The sequence below is a fragment of the Mugil cephalus genome, chromosome 1 (genome assembly GCF_022458985.1).
Source record: "Mugil cephalus isolate CIBA_MC_2020 chromosome 1, CIBA_Mcephalus_1.1, whole genome shotgun sequence".
NCBI classification, from domain to species: domain Eukaryota; kingdom Metazoa; phylum Chordata; class Actinopteri; order Mugiliformes; family Mugilidae; genus Mugil; species Mugil cephalus.
The window spans coordinates 27545040-27565220 of NC_061770.1; the positions used below are offsets into that span (position 1 = coordinate 27545040).

The following is a 20181-nucleotide window of genomic DNA, read 5'->3' on the forward strand; positions in this document are numbered from 1 at the left end:
AAGGGAACCTCTTGTTGTTAACCCCGTACGGTTCAAAGTGCTAAAGTGTTTGAAGAGTTTTAGCTTTTTATTCTTTTTCTCTGTGTGGAACAAAGACCAGTGTTTTTCCCTCTGAACCCCCACGGCTCAGACTCTCTCCACTTTGATCCGATGTGTTTTAGTCTGGAGGATAAAAGACGTTGAATCTGTCGCATCAGGAACACCAGCAGTGAGAGGACCTGACCTGGGGAGTCAGAGCACGACATGGACTCATTATGTCTCATCTGCCAAAAATCAGAAAATCACAGAATCTTTAGCCAGAAACAGACGGACGTGGTTTCAACCCAACGTTTAGAAAGTCAAGAACTTGTCCAGAGACTTTTGGTTTTATGAACAAAAAACAGAATGAGATGTGCGCGTCTGTTTGCTAACATGTTAGCATCAACTGCTAACGATAAAAGAAGTTAGCTTTCAATGTTAAATGTGTTTGAGGAAGGATTGGATCAGGTGTTTCAGTCTGGTCAGAAATCACCAAACCTTCGAGTTCAAAGGCCCAGAAAGACGTTTATTCACACGACTGATAGAAAAACAGAAATATTTTAAAGCCTCATTCAGACCTTTAACGCCTGGTCCCACCTGGTCTCACCTGGTCTCACCTGGTCTCACCTGGTCCCACCTGGTCCCACCTGGTCCCAACTGGTCCATCTACCTGGTCCCACCTGGTCCCACCTGTATCTAACATGTTCATCACTGCTCCAACTGGTTAGCTTCAATGTTCATGTCCAATTAACCAGGTTCAGCCTGGTCTCATCACCTGGTTCAAGCCAAAACTCTTCACTACCTGATGGTATCTTCTCAACCCATTGGACTTTAACCTGGTCCCAACTGGTCTCACCTGGTCTCACCTGGTCCATCTACCTGGTCCTACCTGGTCCCATCTGGTCTCACCTGGTCTCACCTGGTCCATGTACCTGGTCCTACCTGGTCCCACCTGGTCTCACCTGGTCCATCTACCTGGTCCTACCTGGTCCCATCTGGTCTCACCTGGTCCCAACTGGTCTCACCTGGTCTCACCTGGTCCATGTACCTGGTCTTAATTAAAATGTGTCTCCACTAATTCGTCCTTAGACAGAACTGGAGATCTGGTCTCAGTCTGAGTGTAGTCAGCTGCAGCGCCACCATGTGGTCAGTAGAATATTGTATCAGCTGCTGTCTCTGATGGATCTCTACCTACCACTGGACCAGAACCAGGACCAGGTGGTTGGAGACTTGGATCCAGATTTAGAACTAGATGTAAAGACTCTCACATGTTAACGTTCTTCATTTATTTTAGAGACAAAGACTCCGTTTAGACCTGAACCCTGGAGGCTTCCAGGTCTCTGCTCAGAAACAAAGGGAATAAAGACACAACTTGTAACCAATGTGTCCCACATCATGTCTACACGTGTCCACACCTGGACCCGGATGGACAGGTGTAATCAGATTACTCAGAGGTACTGGACGGTCTCAGAGTAACTAAGACCTTGTGTAAATAGTTCTAATATTTTTTTGCACAGGAGCTAATTTTGTTAAAAAAAATCTTACCTCTTAAATCGTGTCTCATCATTAACGTCTATTTAATTCAGTTTAATCCATTTTTTTTGTTCAAACAGAATAAACACGAACTACATATTTTTAGACTAATATAAAAGTAAATCTTGATAAAACGTTTTTAAGCTGCATCTTAAAGAGATTAAATGTACAGAAGAATAAAAATGTTCTGCTGCAGGTGAAGAGATGCCAAATGTTTCAAACTCTTAAAATCTAAATGTCTAAATGTGAACGGCTGGTTTGGATTGGGTGAGGACTGCCTGCTGGTCGTCACGGCAACAACAAACCGAACCGAACTGGTTTTACAGATAACATTTAAAGATTTTCTGTGAACGGACGGCACAGGTTCTACAGAAAAACTACCAAAAATATCCTGAATGGTTTTTGTGTTGGATGTTGCAGTGGAACCAGCAGGGGGCGCTCTCCTCCGATCAGACCCGTCTGTGTTTGGGCTGGAAACGGGACGTCAGCTTTAAATGTGGTTTAGCAACGGTTAGCTCTTAGCATTAGGATGAGGATCAGGTGTTAGCTGTAGTTTAGTTTAACCGGCTGAAAATATGTTCATGTAAATCTAAATGTACTTTAGTTAAATAGCACTTTACTAAAAGTAAAATAAATACTTAAACACAATAACTAAGAGAATAAAAAATAAAAGAGGCCTGATTAATTAATTAAGCTTAGCAAAACAAAACAAAGCCAGTGGTAACAGTTCAGTTTTTCGCTAACATGTAGCATGCAGCAGCTACTTTACAAGCTTGTTGTGTTTGAACTGTCAGATTTCTGGGCGTTCAACATTTTAACATCATCTGCAAACACGTTTCCTCTGAAGAACCGACTTTGAATCTTTGTTATTCTGATCTCCTCAGTGATGCTAGTGGCTCAGAGCTAGTGGTTCAGTGCTAGCGGTTCAGAGCTAGTGGTTCCTGTTTCCAGCCCACGCTCAGATACACGGTGACCTCAATCATCCAGCGTCGGCCATTTTGTTGTGATTTTGTGTGTCTCTGTGACTTCCTGTTTAACCTCAGTCTTCCAGAAATGTAGCTTAGCTCATCGATTAGCCGTCTGATTAGAGCATTAATTAGCTCCATGACTCCATTAGTAGCTGTTAATGATGCTAACGTCACTTGTGTTTCATTGACCTCCGACCCCTGTGAGGGTCTCTGTGATCATCACTGTCTTCATTCACCTAAAAAATCAACGGCAATAAAACTAAGAATTCATCACAACTGCTTCCGGCCTCGTATTTTTGTTGTTGTGGTGGTGGTGGTGGTGGTGGTGGTGGGGGGGGGGGTGGGGGGGTCTCTCTCTTTAACTTTGCTTAAATCTCAGATGTAAAACATGAAGAGAAGCTTCAATCAAGCTGCTCCGTCTCCGTCTCCGTCTCCGTCTCCTGTCCACAGCCTCGACGTCTCCAGAGCTTCCAGGAATCATAAGTCACAAATACCAGAGGCTTAAAAAAGTTCCCGGCTGGGTTGGACTGAAGCTCGGCGGCTCAAACCGGTTCCTAATGCCAGACCCCGTTTAGACCGACAGCTGCTTTGAGAAGAGACCGGATCTAAGTTTAGACACGACAGCAACAAACAGAAACATTCACTACGAGCTCTTTGCTTCAGGATCAGGGCCACCAGGAGGACCAGGACAGGAAGAGCTCTGGTTCCCAGAACTGTGGGAGAAACCACACAAGCCTCCGTGCTGCAAGACGAATGTGATAGAAATAAATTAATAACTAAATAACTAGTGGTGGCTCTGACACTCTCTGACACTCTAGTTTCACCTCTTCATCCATCAGCCAGTATCAATCTGTATCAGTCTGTATCAATCTGTATCAATCTGTATCAGCCTGTATCAATCTGTATCATTCTGTATCAGTCTGTATCAGCCTGTATCAATCTGTATCAATCTGTATCAGCCTCATGCTCCAAAGTTCCACTTCATTAATTTATTAGAAGTCATTTCCATTGTTGACCCTCTGGTGGCCTGGTTCAGGCCCGGTTTAGGCCCGGTTTAGGCCCGGTTCAGGCCCGGTTTAGGCCCGGTTTAGGCCCGGTTCAGGCCCGCGGGCCGTATGTTTAACACCTGTGGTTTATATCAGACTCTCGTTTGTTCTTTGAATCCAGTTCCTTTAAAAACAATAAAAAGCAAACAAACGTTTCTTGTTATTTTCCTCAGAGACTGAAACCAAACATTCCCTGGATCAGGTCTGGGGATCAGGTCTAGGGATCAGGTCTAGCGATCAGGTCTAGGGATCAGGTCTAGCGATCAGGTCTGGGGATCAGGTGTAGGATCAGGTCTGGGATCAGGTTTAGGGATCAGGTCTGTGATCAGTTGTAGGATCAGGTCTGGGGATCAGGTCTGGGATCAGTTGTAGGATCAGGTCTGGGATCAGGTCTGGGGATCACGTGTAGGATCAGGTCTGGGGATCAGGTCTGGGATCAGTTGTAGGATCAGGTCTGGGATCAGGTCTGGGATCAGGTCTGGGATCAGGTCTGGGGATCACGTGTAGGATCAGGTGTAGGATCAGGTCCAGGGATCAGGTCTGGGGATCAGGTCTGGGATCAGTTGTAGGATCAGGTCTGGGATCAGGTCTAGGATCAGGTCTGGGATCAGTTGTAGGATCAGGTCTGGGATCAGGTCTGTCCTGATCTGGAACGGGTCCTGAGAGCCTCTGAACCCTTTTTCTTGTCTGGATGGAAATGATCACATTCTCGAGGGTTCATTCATTCACTCTACAAATAAATTAATTAATGAACAAACAAATAAATGAATAAAGGACGGGAATGAAAAGTCAGAGTTTATTTTATTTTTTCTGTGAACAACGTCTGAAACTAAAGAGGACGAAGCGTCTCAGCATAAAGACCTGGTCCTAGAACCAACCGTCTTTATTCATGCTTTTATTTTGAAAATGTGCAAAGTGTCGTCATCTGAAGGCAGATGCTTTTATTTTGGAATGAAACGACTTTTTCACTTGAAGTCGCATAAAAAAAAAGATGTAAACAGTCCCAAGAACCAATCACAGGCCAGAGAGAGGGCAGTGACATCACACCACTGGGGGGGGGGGGGGGGGGGGGGGGGCTGAAGGAGCGGACGGTGATGAAGCTGAAGCTGAAGCTGAAGATGGAGATGGAGACGGAGACGGAGACGGTCTTCGTCCTCAGTCTGACTTCTTGTCGCTGGAAGCCTGGAGACACAGCAGAGGGTCAGACCTGGAGGTTCAGGACCACAGGCTCTAACTGTATGTGGGGGGGGGGGTTAGGGAGGTGTTACCAGCAGCTTGCTGTGCTCCTCCAGGAGTCGGTCGTACTCCAGCGTCAGATTCTCGGCCTGTTTCTTCATCGCTGCCACGTCTCTGTCAGACTTCAGGAGACCTGCACCAGGAGGAGATTCCACTTCATCATCCTCCTCTTATTGCTACTCCTCCTCTTCCTATCTCCTCCTCTTGTCTCCTTCCTCCTCCCTCTTACCTTTCTTGGTGGCGTCCAGCTCCTCCTTCAGGGTCTTCACCTCCTCCTTCAGGGCCTTGTTCTCCTCCTGAGGTCCTGCTCCTTTCCTCCCGGCCTCTGGCAGCTCGATGCCAGCGTCACGTAGTTTCTGTTCAGACACACACCGATTAAACCGGATCAAACCAGATATGAACCACATCTGAGTCTGGACCAGGTCTCCTGGAGACCAGGTCCATCTCACCAGAGAAGATCCTGAAAGGCTGAGACCTCCGACCACATGGTGGCGCCACCAAGTCTCTGTCCTTTCTAACTAGTGTTTCTAGACCAAGTAAAACTAGACTGGTTCTAAATAACTGAGTCTTTCTCCTGAATATTGTCGTCATGTTTGGTTCACAGAGGAAAACGCTAGCGAGAGGAGAGAGCTAGCAGAGGAGGACGAGGAGAGCTAGCAGGAGGAGAGAGCTAGCGGGAGGGGGAAGGGAAGGCTAGCAGGAGGAGAGAGCTAGCAGGAGGAGAGAGCTAGCAGAGAGAGACTACAGAGGAGAGAGCTACAGGAGAGCTAGCAGAGGAGAGAGCTAGCAGAGGAAGACTAGCAAGAGGAAGAGCTAGCAGAGGAAGAGCTAGCAGGAGAGAGCTAGCAGAGGAGAGAGCTAGCAGAGAGAGAGCTAGCAGAGGAAGAGCTAGCAGAGGAAGAGCTAGCAGGAGGAGAGAGCTAGCAGAGGAGAGAGCTAGCAGGAGGAGAGAGCTAGCAAGAGGAGAGAGCTAGCAGGAGGAGAGAGCTAGCAGAGGAAAGAGCTAGCAGGAGGAGAGAGCTAGCAGGAGGAGAGAGCTAGCAGAGGAGGGAGCTAGCAGGAGAGAAGAGCTAGCAGAGGAAAGAGCTAGCAGGAGGAGAGAGCTAGCAACTGAGGAGAGTCTATGGCAGGAGGAGACAGATTAGAGAATAGACATTAGTTAGGGTTGGAACTAGCAAGTGGGAAGAGTCTACAAGGAGGAAGATAGTTGTAATAACTGAAATGTGAGCTAGCAGGAGGAGAGAGCTAGCAAGAGGAAAGAGCTAGCAGGAGGAAAGAGCTAGCAGGAGGAGGGAACTAGCAAGAGGAAAGAGCTAGTAGGAGGAGAGAGCTAGCAAGAGGAGAGAGCTAGCAGGAGGAGAGAGCTAGCAGGAGGAGAGAGCTAGCAGGAGGAGGGAACTAGCAAGAGGAAAGAGCTAGCAGGAGGAAAGAGCTAGCAAGAGGAGAGAGCTAGCAGGAGGAGAGAGCTAGCAGGAGGAGAGAGCTAGCAGGAGGAGAGAGCTAGCAGGAGGAGAGAGCTAACCAGCCCCTTTGAGTCAGTCTATAGAGACAGGAGACAGTTTAGAGACATTCAGACATTATTACTGGTTGGACACCTGATAGTTGTGGACATGGTCCTAAATAGTTTTAATGGAAATAGTTGTAAATAACTAAATGTGTTGATCAGCTTTAGAAATGTCCAGGTTAGATTTACATTCTAAGTTCTAGAAATGTTTGGTTCTACATGTTTGTGGTTTTCTAACTTGTATCGAATTGGATCTGATGGTTCTAGTCTGGTTTTAGCTCCAACGTGTTCACACAGTTTGACGGAATGAAACAGGACCAGGACCAAGGTGAAACAGAGTCAGACTCTGGACTCCAGAGGGTTGAACCAGACTCTCACTCTAGACCCTAAAACCAGTCCAGGACCTGAAGCTGGTCTCTGGGCTGACTCCGCCCACTCAGAGATCAACAGGTGTTCAAACCCAACGCCTCCGAACTCCCCGTTACCTCCGACCTCTGAGTCACAGCAGCTGAGCTTTATTAATACGATAGAATCCTGCTCTGTGATTGGCTCGTATGAACCTCACTGTAAATGAAGTTTTTACAGAAACTTGTTCTTTCTTTAAACACATGACACGTTTAAAAGATTAAAGACTGACAACGGAATAAAAGTCAAACATCTGAGAGGGATTAACCAACATCAACCATCACGTTGGCAACAATGAACAAGAGAAGGCCAAATAAGAAGGCTAGGCTAGGCTAGGCTAGGCTAAGCTAGGCTAAGCTAAGTGTTGATCCAAGAGGAACTTAAATTTCCAGTTTTAGGAGGAGATACCAGTTAAATAAAAACCGAAATAATACAAAGGTTTAATCTCTGTACAAGAATATTATTGCGATTAATGAAACGAGCTAAAGGAGGGTTTGCTTTCACCGTCGTGCTCCAGTGACGTTTAAGCAAAGTTCACCACTACAGCAAATAATCCGAACCTTAGTAACGACCGAGCCGAGATGATTTTCCAGTCCCAGAGGAGTGAACTCTGAGCTGAGGTTCATGTTTTAACGCGGCCTCAGACTTTACCTAAACCAATAATGGTTAAATGAGTTGTTTCCTGCTCCAGCTCTGACAGTTACAGTGTTGCCATGGAGACGGATACAGTGTCGCACAGACTTGGCGGAGCGATATTTTTAGTGATGAGGCAGCTGTGATGTAACGCTGATTCATGTCTTATTGGCCAATCAGAACGCTGGGTCTGAGCTACCTGTTATATAATTAATAATAATAATAATAATAATAATGATAACGATGATGAAGATCTTCAGAATAAAATAAATGTAATCCACCCATCATCATCCATCATCCATCCATCCATCTTATGTTTTGGTCTAAACCCTCTGTTCTCTTTCTGGTGGTGCAGCTACAGTTTTAGTTGAGAGAGGAAGAAGTGCTTCCTGTTAGCCTAGCGTTAGCCTAGCATTAGCCTACTGTTAGCCCAGCGTAGCGTTAGCGTGGTAAGGCTGTGAGTGGGGGCTCTGGCTGCAGCAGCGTGGCCTCGTCTCTATCTGATCTCTACATGTGATGCCAGTTTCTCAGTGATGGAGTCAAACAGCTGCTGAGTCTGAGCCATAAACCTCCAGGTCTCAGGTTCACAAAGGTCCCTCATCAACACGGCATCTGCTTCTATCTGGGACCTATTTCTAGTTCCTCTTCCTGGAGCTGGGTTTTATTCCTCCTCACATTAAATGTTAGAGGATCCTTTTCCTTCTGGAGCCGAGGAGTTTAACACGAGACCACGTCCCCCCATTCACCTCACATTACACACAACCCGGTCTACATCATTATACAATAATAATAATAGTTTATATAATAACAATAGTAATATAATTATAGTTTATACATCATTATACAATAATAATAATAGTTTATATAATAATAATAATAATAATAATAATAATAGTTTATATAATAACAATAATATAATTATAGTTTATACATCATATAATAATAATAGTTTATATAATAACAATAATAATAATAATAATAGTTTATATGATAATAATAATAATAATAATAATAGTTTATACATCATTATACAATAATAATAATAGTTTATATAATAACAATAATAATACTAGTAATAATAATAATAATATATATATATATATATATATATATATATAATAACGATAATAATATAATTTTAGTTTATAGATAATAATGATGTAATAATAATAATAATAATAGTCTATAGATAATAATGGCTGAATTACTGAGTGAATGAATGAATGACAGGGTGAACGTGAACACACTGAGTCTCCGTCAAACTCGGAGGATTCTAGGGACCAGGGGCCACACTCAGACCAGTTTGATCCGTCTAGTCCCTGGTCTGCCTCGTCCTGGTCTGCCTAGTCCCCGGTCTGCCTCGTCCCCGGTCTGCCTCGTCCTGGTCTGCCTCGTCCCTGGTCTGCCTCGTCCCTCGTCCCTGGTCTGCCTCGTCCCTCGTCCCTGGTCTGCCTAGTCCCTGGTCTGCCTCGTCCCGGTCTGCCTCGTCCCAGGTCTGCCTCGTCCTGGTCTGCCTCGTCCCTCGTCCCTGGTCTGTCCAGTCCCCGGTCTGCCTAGTCCCTGGTCTGCCTAGTCCCTGGTCTGCCTAGTCCCTGGTCTGCCTCGTCCCTGGTCTGCCTCGTCCTGGTCTGCCTCGTCCCTCGTCCCTCGTCCCTGGTCTGTCCAGTCCCCGGTCTGCCTAGTCCCTGGTCTGCCTAGTCCTGGTCTGCCTAGTCCCGGGTCTCAGTGGATAAATAACAGTCTTCTGTGTAGTTTTTATAAAGTCGTGCTGGGACCAGATTAGACCCTGTGCTGGCCCGGTTCTGGCCCGGTTCTGGCCCACGGGCCCTATGTTGGGCAGCTGTGGTGTGATGAGCCTGAAGGAAGCTGATGAAGACAAAGAGGATTCGCTGACTCGTCTGGTCTCTGGAACATGAGGAGTCCGGTCTATTAATACCTGCTTTCTGTAGAATGTGCTGGCAGAGCACCAGCTGCAGCATGCTAACAATGCTAACAGGGCTAACAGGGCTAACAGGGCTAACAGGGCTAACAGGGCTAGCCCCCCACACACAGGCCAACTTCTCTATGTCTGCCCCCCCCCAGCTGAAAACTTATTTATCCACAGACTTCAGACCTGCTGAGGTCCATGGTTTCCCAGGTCTCTACTGGTGCAACTGCTACTTTTACTAGTTTTACTATCATTACTGGTATTAATATTATTATTACTAGTATTACTATCATCATTACTATAATTACTATTACTATTATTATTATTACTACTAGTATTATTACCGGTGTAACTGCTAGTATTATTATTACTATTACTATTACTGGTATTACTGCTAATACTATTATTACTATTTTATTACTACCAGGACCCAGACCAGGACCAGGACCAGGACCCAGACCAGGACCAGGACCCAGACCAGGACCAGGACCCAGACCAGGACCAGGACCAGGACCCTACGAACCCCTGAGAGCCCAGGTACCTGAGGGGCGACTCATGGTTTAAGTGGGACTGCAGGTCAGTGCTGCCCTCTACTGGTGAGTCCCAGTTTCTACCTCTAGAACACATGAGCTAATAACTAATGAGCTAATAACTAAAGAGCTAATAACTAATGAGCTAATAATTAATGAGCCAATAACTAATGAGCTAATAACTAATGAGCTAATAATTAATGAGCTAATAATTAAATAACAACACCAGGTTTGGATTCATTCATTTAACAAGTTAGTAGATACCAGGCTGTGTGTGTGTGTGTGTGTGTGTGTGTGTGTGTGTGTGGTCGGGTCGCCCTTGTGGTGTGTGGTTGTGTGTGTGTTGTGTTGTGTTTGTGTGTCTATGTGGTTGTGTGTCATGTGTGTGTGTCTGATGTGTGTGTTGTGTGGTGTCTGTGTGTGTGTGTGTGTGTGTGTGTGTGTGTCTGTGTGTGTGTGTCTGTGTGTGTGTGTGTGTGTGTGTCTGTGTGTGTGTGTGTGTGTACCTCCTGCAGCAGCTCGTTGTCCTCCATGTACTTGGTTGCCGCGGCGCTGGCTCCCTCAGCCTGTTTCTTGAAGGCCTCGTTGGACGCCATGAGGGACGCCTGCTGGGACAGGAGAGTTGCTAGGCGACGCAGCAACCTGCAACGCAACAGAGACACTCAGAGACTCTCAGACTACGAGACACTACGAGACACGCTGAGACACTCAGAGACTCCCAGACTACGAGACACAGGGACACAGGGAGACACTCAGACACTCAGAGACACTCAGAGACACTCAGACTACGAGACACAGGGACACAGGGAGACACTCAGACACACAGGGACACAGGGAGACACTCAGACACACAGGGACACTCAGAGACACTCAGACTACGAGACACAGGGACCCCCCCGCCCCCCCGGGTCTTACAGGCAGAGCAGCAGAGCGAAGCCGGCTATGTACTGGTTCCTCTGAGCTCTGAACAGCTTCATGTGAATGTGTTCGATGGCCGTTGGGTTGTTGGTTAGATCCACTTTCTCTGTCACACTGTATCTCCGGACTTCCCTGAAGGCATCTGAGGACAGACGTCATAACCGATCACTGTCAATCACTGTCGATCACCGTCGATCACCGTCGATCACTGTCGATCACTGTCGATCACTGTCAATCACTGTCGATCACTGTCAATCAATCACTGTCAATCACCGTCAATCAAGTTACTTGTGTATCATGTTAATCAATCAGTGTTAATGATTCAATCGTCGATCAATCAGTCGATCAACTGTTAATTAGTCATTCATTTGGTATCAGTGTAATTAACAGTGTTAATTGTAATTTAAATTTAGTGTCATATCATAGTGTCAATTCATATACTGTGATCACGTATGAATCAGTGTAAAAATATCAACTTAAATCAATCAGCTGTCAATCTACCTATCAACCGTGTTCACTGTCGATTCAACTTGTATTAACATGTCATCATGTCATAATCAGTGATCTACATTATCAATCACTGTAATCATGTTAATTCAGTGTATGTCTCACTAAGACACTCATCCACTCGACACTAGTCTAGGAGTTAAACGTCGTCCCCCAACACAGTAATCAAATCACCGACAATCACAAACCTGTCAATCACTGTCGATCACTGTCGATCACTGTCGATCACTGTCGATCACTGTCAATCAATCACTGTCAATCACTGTCAATCACCGTCAATCAGTCAGTGTTAATTAGTGTTAATCAGTGTTAATCAATCAGTGTTAATTAGTATTAATTAGTGTTAATCAGTGTTAATTAGTATTAATCAGTGTTAATTAGTATTAATTAGTGTTAATCAGTGTTAATTAGTATTAATTAGTGTTAATTTGTATTAATCAGTGTTAATCAGTGTTAATTAATATTAATTAATATTAATCAGTGTTAATTAATATTAATCAGTGTTAATTAATATTAATCAGTGTTAATCAGTGTTAATTAGTATTAATCAGTGTTAATTAATATTAATTAATATTAATCAGTGTTAATTAGTATTAATCAGTGTTAATTAATATTAATTAATATTAATCAGTGTTAATCAGTGTTAATTAGTATTAATCAGTGTTGATCCTTCTCACTAAAGAGCAGCTTCAGCCACAGACTCATTCAGCTCTGAGGAACGTTACAGGACGTCGTTCCTCCCAAACACAGTAAAACTCTAAACTCATCCACCATCACAGAACTAAACCTGCACGTCAAGTATATAAGTATATGTACATAGTCATGTACTTATACGCATATATTATACCTCTATGATATATTATATCATGTGTGTGTGTATATACATTTATTACCTAACATTTTATCATATATAGTATATTATACGTATGCTCACCTCACCACATTCTGTGGTCATATTATTATTATTATTATCACAACTAGTTGATGTGACGCACATCAAAAAGCACATTTATTAAATACGTATACACTGTAATTATTAACATTATATATATATATATACATATTATACTATAGTGCTACTGCTCCTCATCTAGTCGAGTCAACTTCATTGTTCATTTTGATAAATAGTGAAGTGACTTTAATGTCAACAACAGAACGAAGAACGTCTCGTGTATCAAGATGTCTGTTCGTGATATACCCAGTGTTATGCTATTGTGCATACCACATGTTACAGGTTTGTTTTATACCTCAGTGTTTTATTCTATTGTGTTTTATTGTATTTAAATACTGGACTGGTACCGATGAGCAGGAAGACCAGGATGGCGATGGCCACGATGAACGCGGTGTTCCCATACAGAGCCACGGTTTGGACCACACGCGACTTAAAGACCTGGTTCCACCTGGAGACCAGAACACAGCTCCGTTAAGACCGGGGGGGAGGGGGGGGGGGGGAGGACGGAGGGTGAGGACGGGGGGAGACGGGGGGAGGACGGGGGAGGACGGGGGGAGGACGGGGGAGGACGGGGGGAGGGGACAGGGGAGGGGACAGGGGGGGAGAACAGGGGAGGGGACAGGGGGGGAGAACAGGGGGGAGGACAGGGGGGAGGACGGGGGAGGACGGGGGGAGGACGGAGGAGCTACCTCTTGGCTGAGATGAAGGGGATGCAGAGCAGCAGAACCAAGAAGACCTCAGCGTAGAGGAAGGAGGCCACGGCCGTCCACTGGAGACTCATCCTGGGGGGACAGAGAGGAGACGCTGAGATCCAACGAGACACCTGGACTCTAGGGACCAGGTCAGGGTTCACACCTGGACCGGTTTCACCTGGATCAGGTGTGAACAGAGGAGAGTGAAGTGGAACCAGGTCTTAGAACCAGGCTGAACTCTGTTAAATGTGATTCAATCTGAAGAAGGAAGTGAATCATGAGCAGCAGAAAATCAGGATCAGCTGAGGGGGATCAGCTGATCCTGATCCTGGTCCTGGTCCAGACTGAGGCCTGTGGGGGGAGGAGGACCTGGGGCTGTGTTGCTCCGAGAGGCCGGGACATGAAGCAGGACAGGATGAGACGGCCTCCGGTTCTCACCGTTACTAAGAGCTTTAACCTGTAGCACGTTAGCATGTTAGCACGTTAGCATGTTAGCTGCTGAGCTTCTAAAGGGAACATTCAGGCTGGTATCGGTGTAAATACGTCCTGTGTCTGGTAAATGTAACAAACAGTTGTGTGTCAGAAACAGCATAAAGACAATAACACATCAGGGATTTAATTAAACTCTTAAAGTAAACAGAGGTAGAGGCCTCGCTAATTACACAACCAATACCACAACACAACTAACTAACAGGACACAATCACACAACATGGGAACAACATGGGAACACGGTGTTTCAGACACTAACAACAGGAAAATAATAACCCTGAAAATAAATGATTGTATAATTATTAAGAACTAGTATAGAAATGAAAACGTGCATCTTAGTTCTGTCCTCATCATAAATGTCTCTGTTGCGGTTTAACCTGAGTTCGTTGTGTTGCCACAACTGAATAGTTTAGTTCCTGTGTTTCCGTTGTGTTCTCAGTATGACTGAAGTATCAACAGTATCAACATCTGACAATCGGTTTCAGAGCATGAACATCTGGGATCGATCACATCACTAGTCCACGCGGAACGTTTTTCCCTCATTCACGAAACACTGGACTCTTTAGAGACAGTCCATCCAAACAGGGACAGTCCATCCAAACAGGGACAGTCCATCCAAACAGGGACAGTCCATCCAAACAGGGACAGTCCATCCAAACAGGGACAGTCCAGCCGACGGGGACAGTCCGGTCCCCCTAATTTAAGCTAAACTAGTAGCTGTTAGCATCCTAAGAGCCGTTAGCATGTGTTTCTGTGGACATTTTAAAAAACCGAGTTCAGACATTGAAGTTAAGCTAATAGCTGTTAGCATTCTAGGAGCCGTTAGCATGAGTTAGCTTCAGCGGCTCAGAGCAAACCGAGCCCCGGTCATCGGTGTCCAGGTCGGACTCACCTTAGCAGCTGTTCACGCTCAGACTGCGCTGCAGTTGTTAGCTTGTTGTTAGCTGCTCGTTAGCTTCTCGTTAGCTTCCTGTTGTAAATGCTTCCGGCATTTTAATGCCACCTCATCCTGAAATCTGATTGGACGCAACGTGATAGCGCTGACGTCACCGCGTTTTTCTTTAATTTGTTACATTTAATTTAAAATAATAATAATAATATATATTATCATATTTATATATATATATATATTACAGGTAATGTAAGTGTAAGATATTCCTTTAAATACATATCAAATAAAAATATGAAACAAGTAATTATAAGAAAAGCTTTATTTGTTCCGTTTTTGGTAAACCCGCTCTTATAGAGCAGCAAAAATATGGAAAGTGTAAGATATAAATAAAGGAATGAAATAGAAAATAAAGATACAAGTCGTGGCATTAAACAAAAAGTACAAACCTCCTAAAATCTGTGACTTTTTCGGTTTGAACTACACAGATGAAGGTGAATTTTGGTTAGAAATGAACCGACACGTGTTAATTATTCTGAACATTGTTAAGATGTTTCACTATTGTATAAATAGCTAAATAAGTGATAATGAAAGATTCGGTTTAACCTCAGTGTTCACATGATATATGTTATTATTCTTGATAACAGTTTTTCATGATAAATGTTGTAGAGAACAAGAATATAAACTTAGAAACGACATAAAGCCACAGACATTAAATCATTAAATCTTTTATTCCTGTTAAATGTCTTCATGTATCTTCAGTTCCGTGTTGCAGCCAGTAGAGGGAGACTCCGTCCACACAGAGGCAGGTCTCACTCTGGTTTTACTTGAACAGCGAATAATTCAGCAGATAAACAGACTCAAGAGATTATCAGAGAAAGGAGCTGTTATATTTTATACTCCTTTTATATTCAGATCATTTATTTATTCATGATTCCATTGCATTCAATAGAAATCACATAAGATATGGTCCTGGTTCTGGTCCTGGTCCTGGTCCTGGTTCTGGTTCTGGTTCTGGTCCTGGTCCTGGTCCTGGTTCTGGTCCTAACTGACTCTAACCCAGACCACAGAGGGTTAAAGAAAACTGAAAACAAAGAGTTCCAGTGTAAGTGATGCAGACTGTGGTACCAGGGAGGAACTGCAGGGGGCGGAATTCACCATCAGATCCCAGAGATACATAGTCTGATCTGTCCCTCTACGCTGATTGGTTCTGATCTGTCCCTCTGTGCTGATTGGTTCTGATCTGTCCCTCTGTGCTGATTGGTTCTGATCTGTCCCTCTACGCTGATTGGTTCTGAGCTGGTCACGTGTCTCATGGGCGCCATGTTGGATCCATCTAACCCACATTTACCCATAGAGAAGTGACAATAACAGAATAAAGTTGTATTAAAAGGTAAAATATGTCACAGGATCAGGAAAACACGGAGGAAACTCCACCGTTTCCCCAGTGAACAAACACAGAGAAAGTTATGGAGCAGAAGATTAACAGGAAGAACTGGACGTCAGCTGGTTTCTCTCTATTATGTGATGAGGTAAATGTCAATGTCTCTGTTTGACGTTTGTTAAGATTTTATATAGAAAAATAAAGTCACACCATCATTAATGAACCTTGATCTCAGAAACACCACTTTACACATGAATGAAGTTTGAAGTTAGCCTAGCCTTATGCTAGCTCTATGCTAGCCTCATGCTAGCCTTATGCTAGCCTCATGCTAACTCTATGCTAGCCTCATGCTAACTCTATGCTAGCTCTATGCTAGCCTTATGCTAGCTAGTTATCTGGACTAAAGGCTCAGAAAAATAGCAGCTAGCGTCATATATACTGTGAAACTCGTGTTCATGTGATTTATGTCCGTGTAGATAAACACATTTAACTGACACGTTACTACTAAGTTATTATAGCTAGCATGCTAATGCTATAATAATACTAAATAACAGTGAGACTAGTTTAACTATCTGAGTGTTTGTAATTGTTCTGAGTAATTTGAACCTTTTAACGGAGACTGAGGAGCATGTAAACACAGCTCTGATCCACCAGCACCAGAAGAAACAAACAAAACTTTCATTCATGGTTTTGGAGCCGTGGTCACGTGACTCTCGTTTATTCATTAAATATTAATTAAATATTAGCTTGTCATGTGACCGGCTCACGCCCGGTTGGCTGTTGCTAGGCGGATTAGATCAGGATGAAGAACCTCCTCCTCTTCCTCGTCTGTCCCGTTTCATTGATTATTATTTGTCCCGTTAACTAATTAGAAGCTGTGATGCACATCGTCCTTAACGAGCCATTAGCTTATTGGCCAGAGTTCATTCATTAACACACACACACACACACACACACACACACACACACACACAGGAAGGAACTTCGTTTCCCATCATGCACCTGTCCAGCAGAAGGTTGTTTAAATCTCAGAGCTCCAGTTTGCAGCACATAGAAAAGCTGCAGCTTGTAAAATGATTCATTGCTGTTTATACGTCTGTTTTTACCCTCATCCAATTAGTTTAATGTTTTTACCCCCAGTCTCTACTGGTTATTAGTCTGTTATCATGAACCCAACCGTCTGTTTCCTCGACTATATCTGAACTCATTTATTGTGAGGAATCAGGAATTACATGGTCACATTTTACATGATGGAGCAATAAACATGATCCAGTCCTGCTCATCCAGGGATTAGTCTGTGCCAGGAGACAGTGTTACTTTTGGTCCGGTCTATTCTCTGGAGAGCTGAGGTAATTTTGCCTCAGTGCTCCATGGCGACTGTTTCCAATTCCCATTACAGTCACCAACTGAGACTAGACTGGCCCCATGGGACATGTCTATCACCTGGAAACAGACTCAATTATCTGGTCAGTGTCTAATCTCTGAATGGCTGGTCTCACCAGGGCTTTGTCACCTAAATATCAGCAATGAACAACTCATCTCGGTCTGGTCTATCCTCTGGAGAGCTGGTGTTATTACCCTTTGAGAAGCTCAGAGAATAGTCTGATACGAATCTGAAATGTAACTAAGAAAATAAAAGTCATTAAAAGATGATATTAATTAAAATGTCTTCGTGCTGCTCTGTGCTCGGTCTAATCTCTGGAGAGCGAGGGTTGATCTCCTGAGGGATTGTGGGTATTTTCATCTCCATCACAAACACTCACGGCCTCATTAAGTGATGGAGGAGGCTCGGTGCAGTCTAATCCCTGGACACCAGTCTTTGTGAGGATATGATTAGTTGCTGCGACTCTGGACGTTTGTTGTTCAGACACAAAGTTTGAAACTTTTTTTATTTAGTGTTTTATTTATCAGAAGAAAACTGGATGAAAAGTTTCAAAGAGCAGGAAATGATCCTGAAGCCAAAAGTAACTGACTAACGCGACAACTGAAAGGCTAATGCTAATGCTAACAAACTAACCTGGAGCTAAATCAAACCAGTGCCAAAGCTAATGGTCATAGTTTCCAGATGCACAAATTAAATCTTCCATCAAACTCATATTTGTCATCATCCAGGACGAATCCCATCGCTGAGATGTGTTTGTCCATGTTTGCATATCTGCAGTTAGTGGCGCTAAATGACGAATAAATGTGTTTGATCACATGAAACGAGGACGAATCTGCAGCGTCTCTGAAGACATCAGCAGAAAATAAAAGCCGCTTGACTCAGCGTTTCTCTTTATTTATTTATTGTCACCGCCGATGATTCACGGTTCATTTGGGAGAGTGGCTGTGTTTCAAAGACATCTATCTTTGTGGGGACATTCAGTTTAAATCGTGTTTAGCTTCAGGGCCTTTAAAACACAGGTCCTCACAACGATGGTGAACTAACACCGACTCACACACACTCATCCAATTAAATGTGATAATTAAACAGCGGCAGTAAAATAAACATTTTCTTTGGTTTCATGTTTCTAGTTTGTATTTTAATAAAACCCAGTTCATTGTGTTTTGAACATTTATTATTATTTTTATTTTGAGATTTGGTAAAAACCATTAAACCAGTTTCTTACAGAGATGAGCTGTATTTGTCATTTTTCTCTGCGACATTAGATTGAACAGAATAATCAGTAATATGGGATAAATGCAGCTTTTAATAGTTTAAATGTTTAGTTTTTTATTTGCTGACACTAGTGTAACTAATAAACTGGACTAATAAACTCAGCTTAGAACCCAGTGTTGTTGTAATCAATGGTTCCTGGTAATGAGTTGGATCGTTGTTCTCCAGTAATTAGCCTGAGCCCTGTCCAGCAAACACAGGCCTGAGTCTGAGGTTTCCATTACACTTTAATGAAATCACACAAATATACAAACTCAGCAGAAGGCAATGGCAATGATATAAAAACTGACACAGGCTATTACATGAAGAAGATTCATCATCATCAACATCATTACATTAGAACTCAGCAAAAATAAAAAATAAAAACAAGGCAATGGCAAATGGTATCAAAAAATGGGCCCTGACTATTTCCTGGAAAGCATTAACGTTTTCCATGTTTTCAGTGAAAAGTAACAAGTTTTCCAGATGAACTAAGACACCAGATCCAGAACAGGGCTCCTCGGCGACCCAGACCAGGTCCAGGACCAGGACCAGGTCCAGGTCCAGGACCAGGACCAGGACCAGGTCCAGGACCAGGACCAGGTCCAGGACCAGGACCAGGTCCAGGTCCAGGACCAGGACCAGGACCAGGTCCAGGACCAGGACCAGGACCAGGTCCAGGACCAGGACCAGGACCAGGTCCAGGATCAGGTCCAGGTCCAGGTCCAGGTCCAGGACCAGGACCAGGACCAGGACCAGGACCAGGACCCAGATGATCTTTGATCGGTGTTAAACTGGAGCCTGGTGGCGACTGAGGCTCCTCCTCAGAATAATAAGAGCAATTAATTAATTCATTAATCATGAATGATAATCATGTTATGGTACAATAGAGACTCTGGGACTCATCTGTTGCTATGATACAATGAGGCGCGCTGGGATTGGCTGTTGACCAACCACCTGTCAGGAGTCTGCGAGGTGGGAGGGGCTTAAAGAGGCGGAGACCGTTCCATCCAATAAATAGAAGCCGAGTCAAAATAAATAAAATAAATATCCGCAGAAAACAAGATTCTCAGAGTGTGTTAGTGCGTGTGATGTGTTATTGTTCCAGGAATTAGCCCCCCCCCCCCCCCCCCCCCCCCCCCCCATTCAAAGTCACCATGGAAACCCAACAAACACTGATCTGATTCGCTGAATTTAAACTGAATTTAGTTTGAGTTCATTGATGAAAGAGTTCAGGTCAGATTATTAGTTAATAGTGTTTATCAGCTGTTAATTAACTGACGATCAGCTGTTTATTAACTGATGATCAGCTGTTTATTAACTGATGATCAGCTGTTTATTAACTGATGATCAGCTGTTTATTAACTGATGATCAGCTGTTTATTAACTGACGATCAGCTGTTTATTAACTGATGATCAGCTGTTTATTAACTGATGATCAGCTGTTTATTAACTGACGATCAGCTGATTGTTCTCTAATATTTTAACATGTGTAGAAACTAATTTCCTGATCAGATGTTTAAACGTCTGAACTCATCGTTTCTTCTTCATCCTCCTCCTCCTCCTTCTCCTCCTCCTTCTCCTCCTTCTCCTCCTCCTCCTCCTGGTTCACTGGACCATCTCTCTAACGTCTGGACTGAAATGAAAAATAAAATCTATAGAATCAGTTTCTTAGTCGATCAGTGACTGAATGAGTTTCCAGCGTCGTTCTGTCCGAACGCGTCATGAAGCATAAAAAGGCAAAAGTCTCGTATCAGACCCCCCCCTCTTCTTCCTCCTCCTCCTCGTCCTCCTCCTCCTCCTCCTCGGGTCCTTTTGGCCCCAAATATTTAAATGACAGTGAAACAGCCAGAAAGTAAAAAGGTGCTTCGTAGTTTTATGGCGTCGCTGAGACTCGACCGGGTCCAACATTCC

At 43.8% G+C, this 20181-nt stretch overlaps 1 protein-coding gene and 2 long non-coding RNA genes across 3 annotated transcripts; 1 reads left to right on the forward strand and 2 right to left on the reverse strand.

Annotated features, from left to right (window-relative positions):
- Positions 1-57: 57 nt before the first annotated feature.
- LOC125010341 lies at positions 58-2815 on the reverse strand. The gene is made up of 2 exons (XR_007113049.1): positions 981-2815; positions 58-708 (listed from the first exon to the last, which is right to left on the reverse strand). It is a non-coding gene; the product is annotated as an uncharacterized LOC125010341 (long non-coding RNA).
- A 1532-nt stretch (positions 2816-4347) lies between these two features.
- On the reverse strand, positions 4348-14385 carry bcap31 (B cell receptor associated protein 31). Its single transcript, XM_047588208.1, has 8 exons — positions 14252-14385; positions 12867-12959; positions 12525-12625; positions 10716-10860; positions 10307-10442; positions 5031-5157; positions 4834-4934; positions 4348-4747 (listed from the first exon to the last, which is right to left on the reverse strand). The coding sequence occupies exons 2-8, from the start codon at positions 12956-12958 to the stop codon at positions 4721-4723; spliced, it is 729 nt and encodes a 242-aa protein (XP_047444164.1). The 5' UTR covers position 12959; positions 14252-14385; the 3' UTR covers positions 4348-4720.
- Positions 14386-16173: 1788 nt separating this feature from the next.
- LOC125010465 lies at positions 16174-19221 on the forward strand. Its single transcript, XR_007113079.1, has 2 exons — positions 16174-18894; positions 19027-19221. It is a non-coding gene; the product is annotated as an uncharacterized LOC125010465 (long non-coding RNA).
- Positions 19222-20181: the final 960 nt, after the last annotated feature.

Excerpts from the sequence above, each read along its gene's own strand:
- bcap31 (XM_047588208.1), bottom strand. The coding sequence starts at position 12,958 with ATGAGTCTCCAGTGGACGGCCGTGGCCTCCTTCCTCTACGCTGAGGTC. Across the intron at positions 12,626-12,866 it reads CCCTTCATCTCAGCCAAGAG|GTGGAACCAGGTCTTTAAGT; the intron begins GTAGCTCCTCCG and ends TCTGGTCTCCAG. Across the intron at positions 4,935-5,030 it reads GCTGGACGCCACCAAGAAAG|GTCTCCTGAAGTCTGACAGA; the intron begins GTAAGAGGGAGG and ends CTCCTGGTGCAG.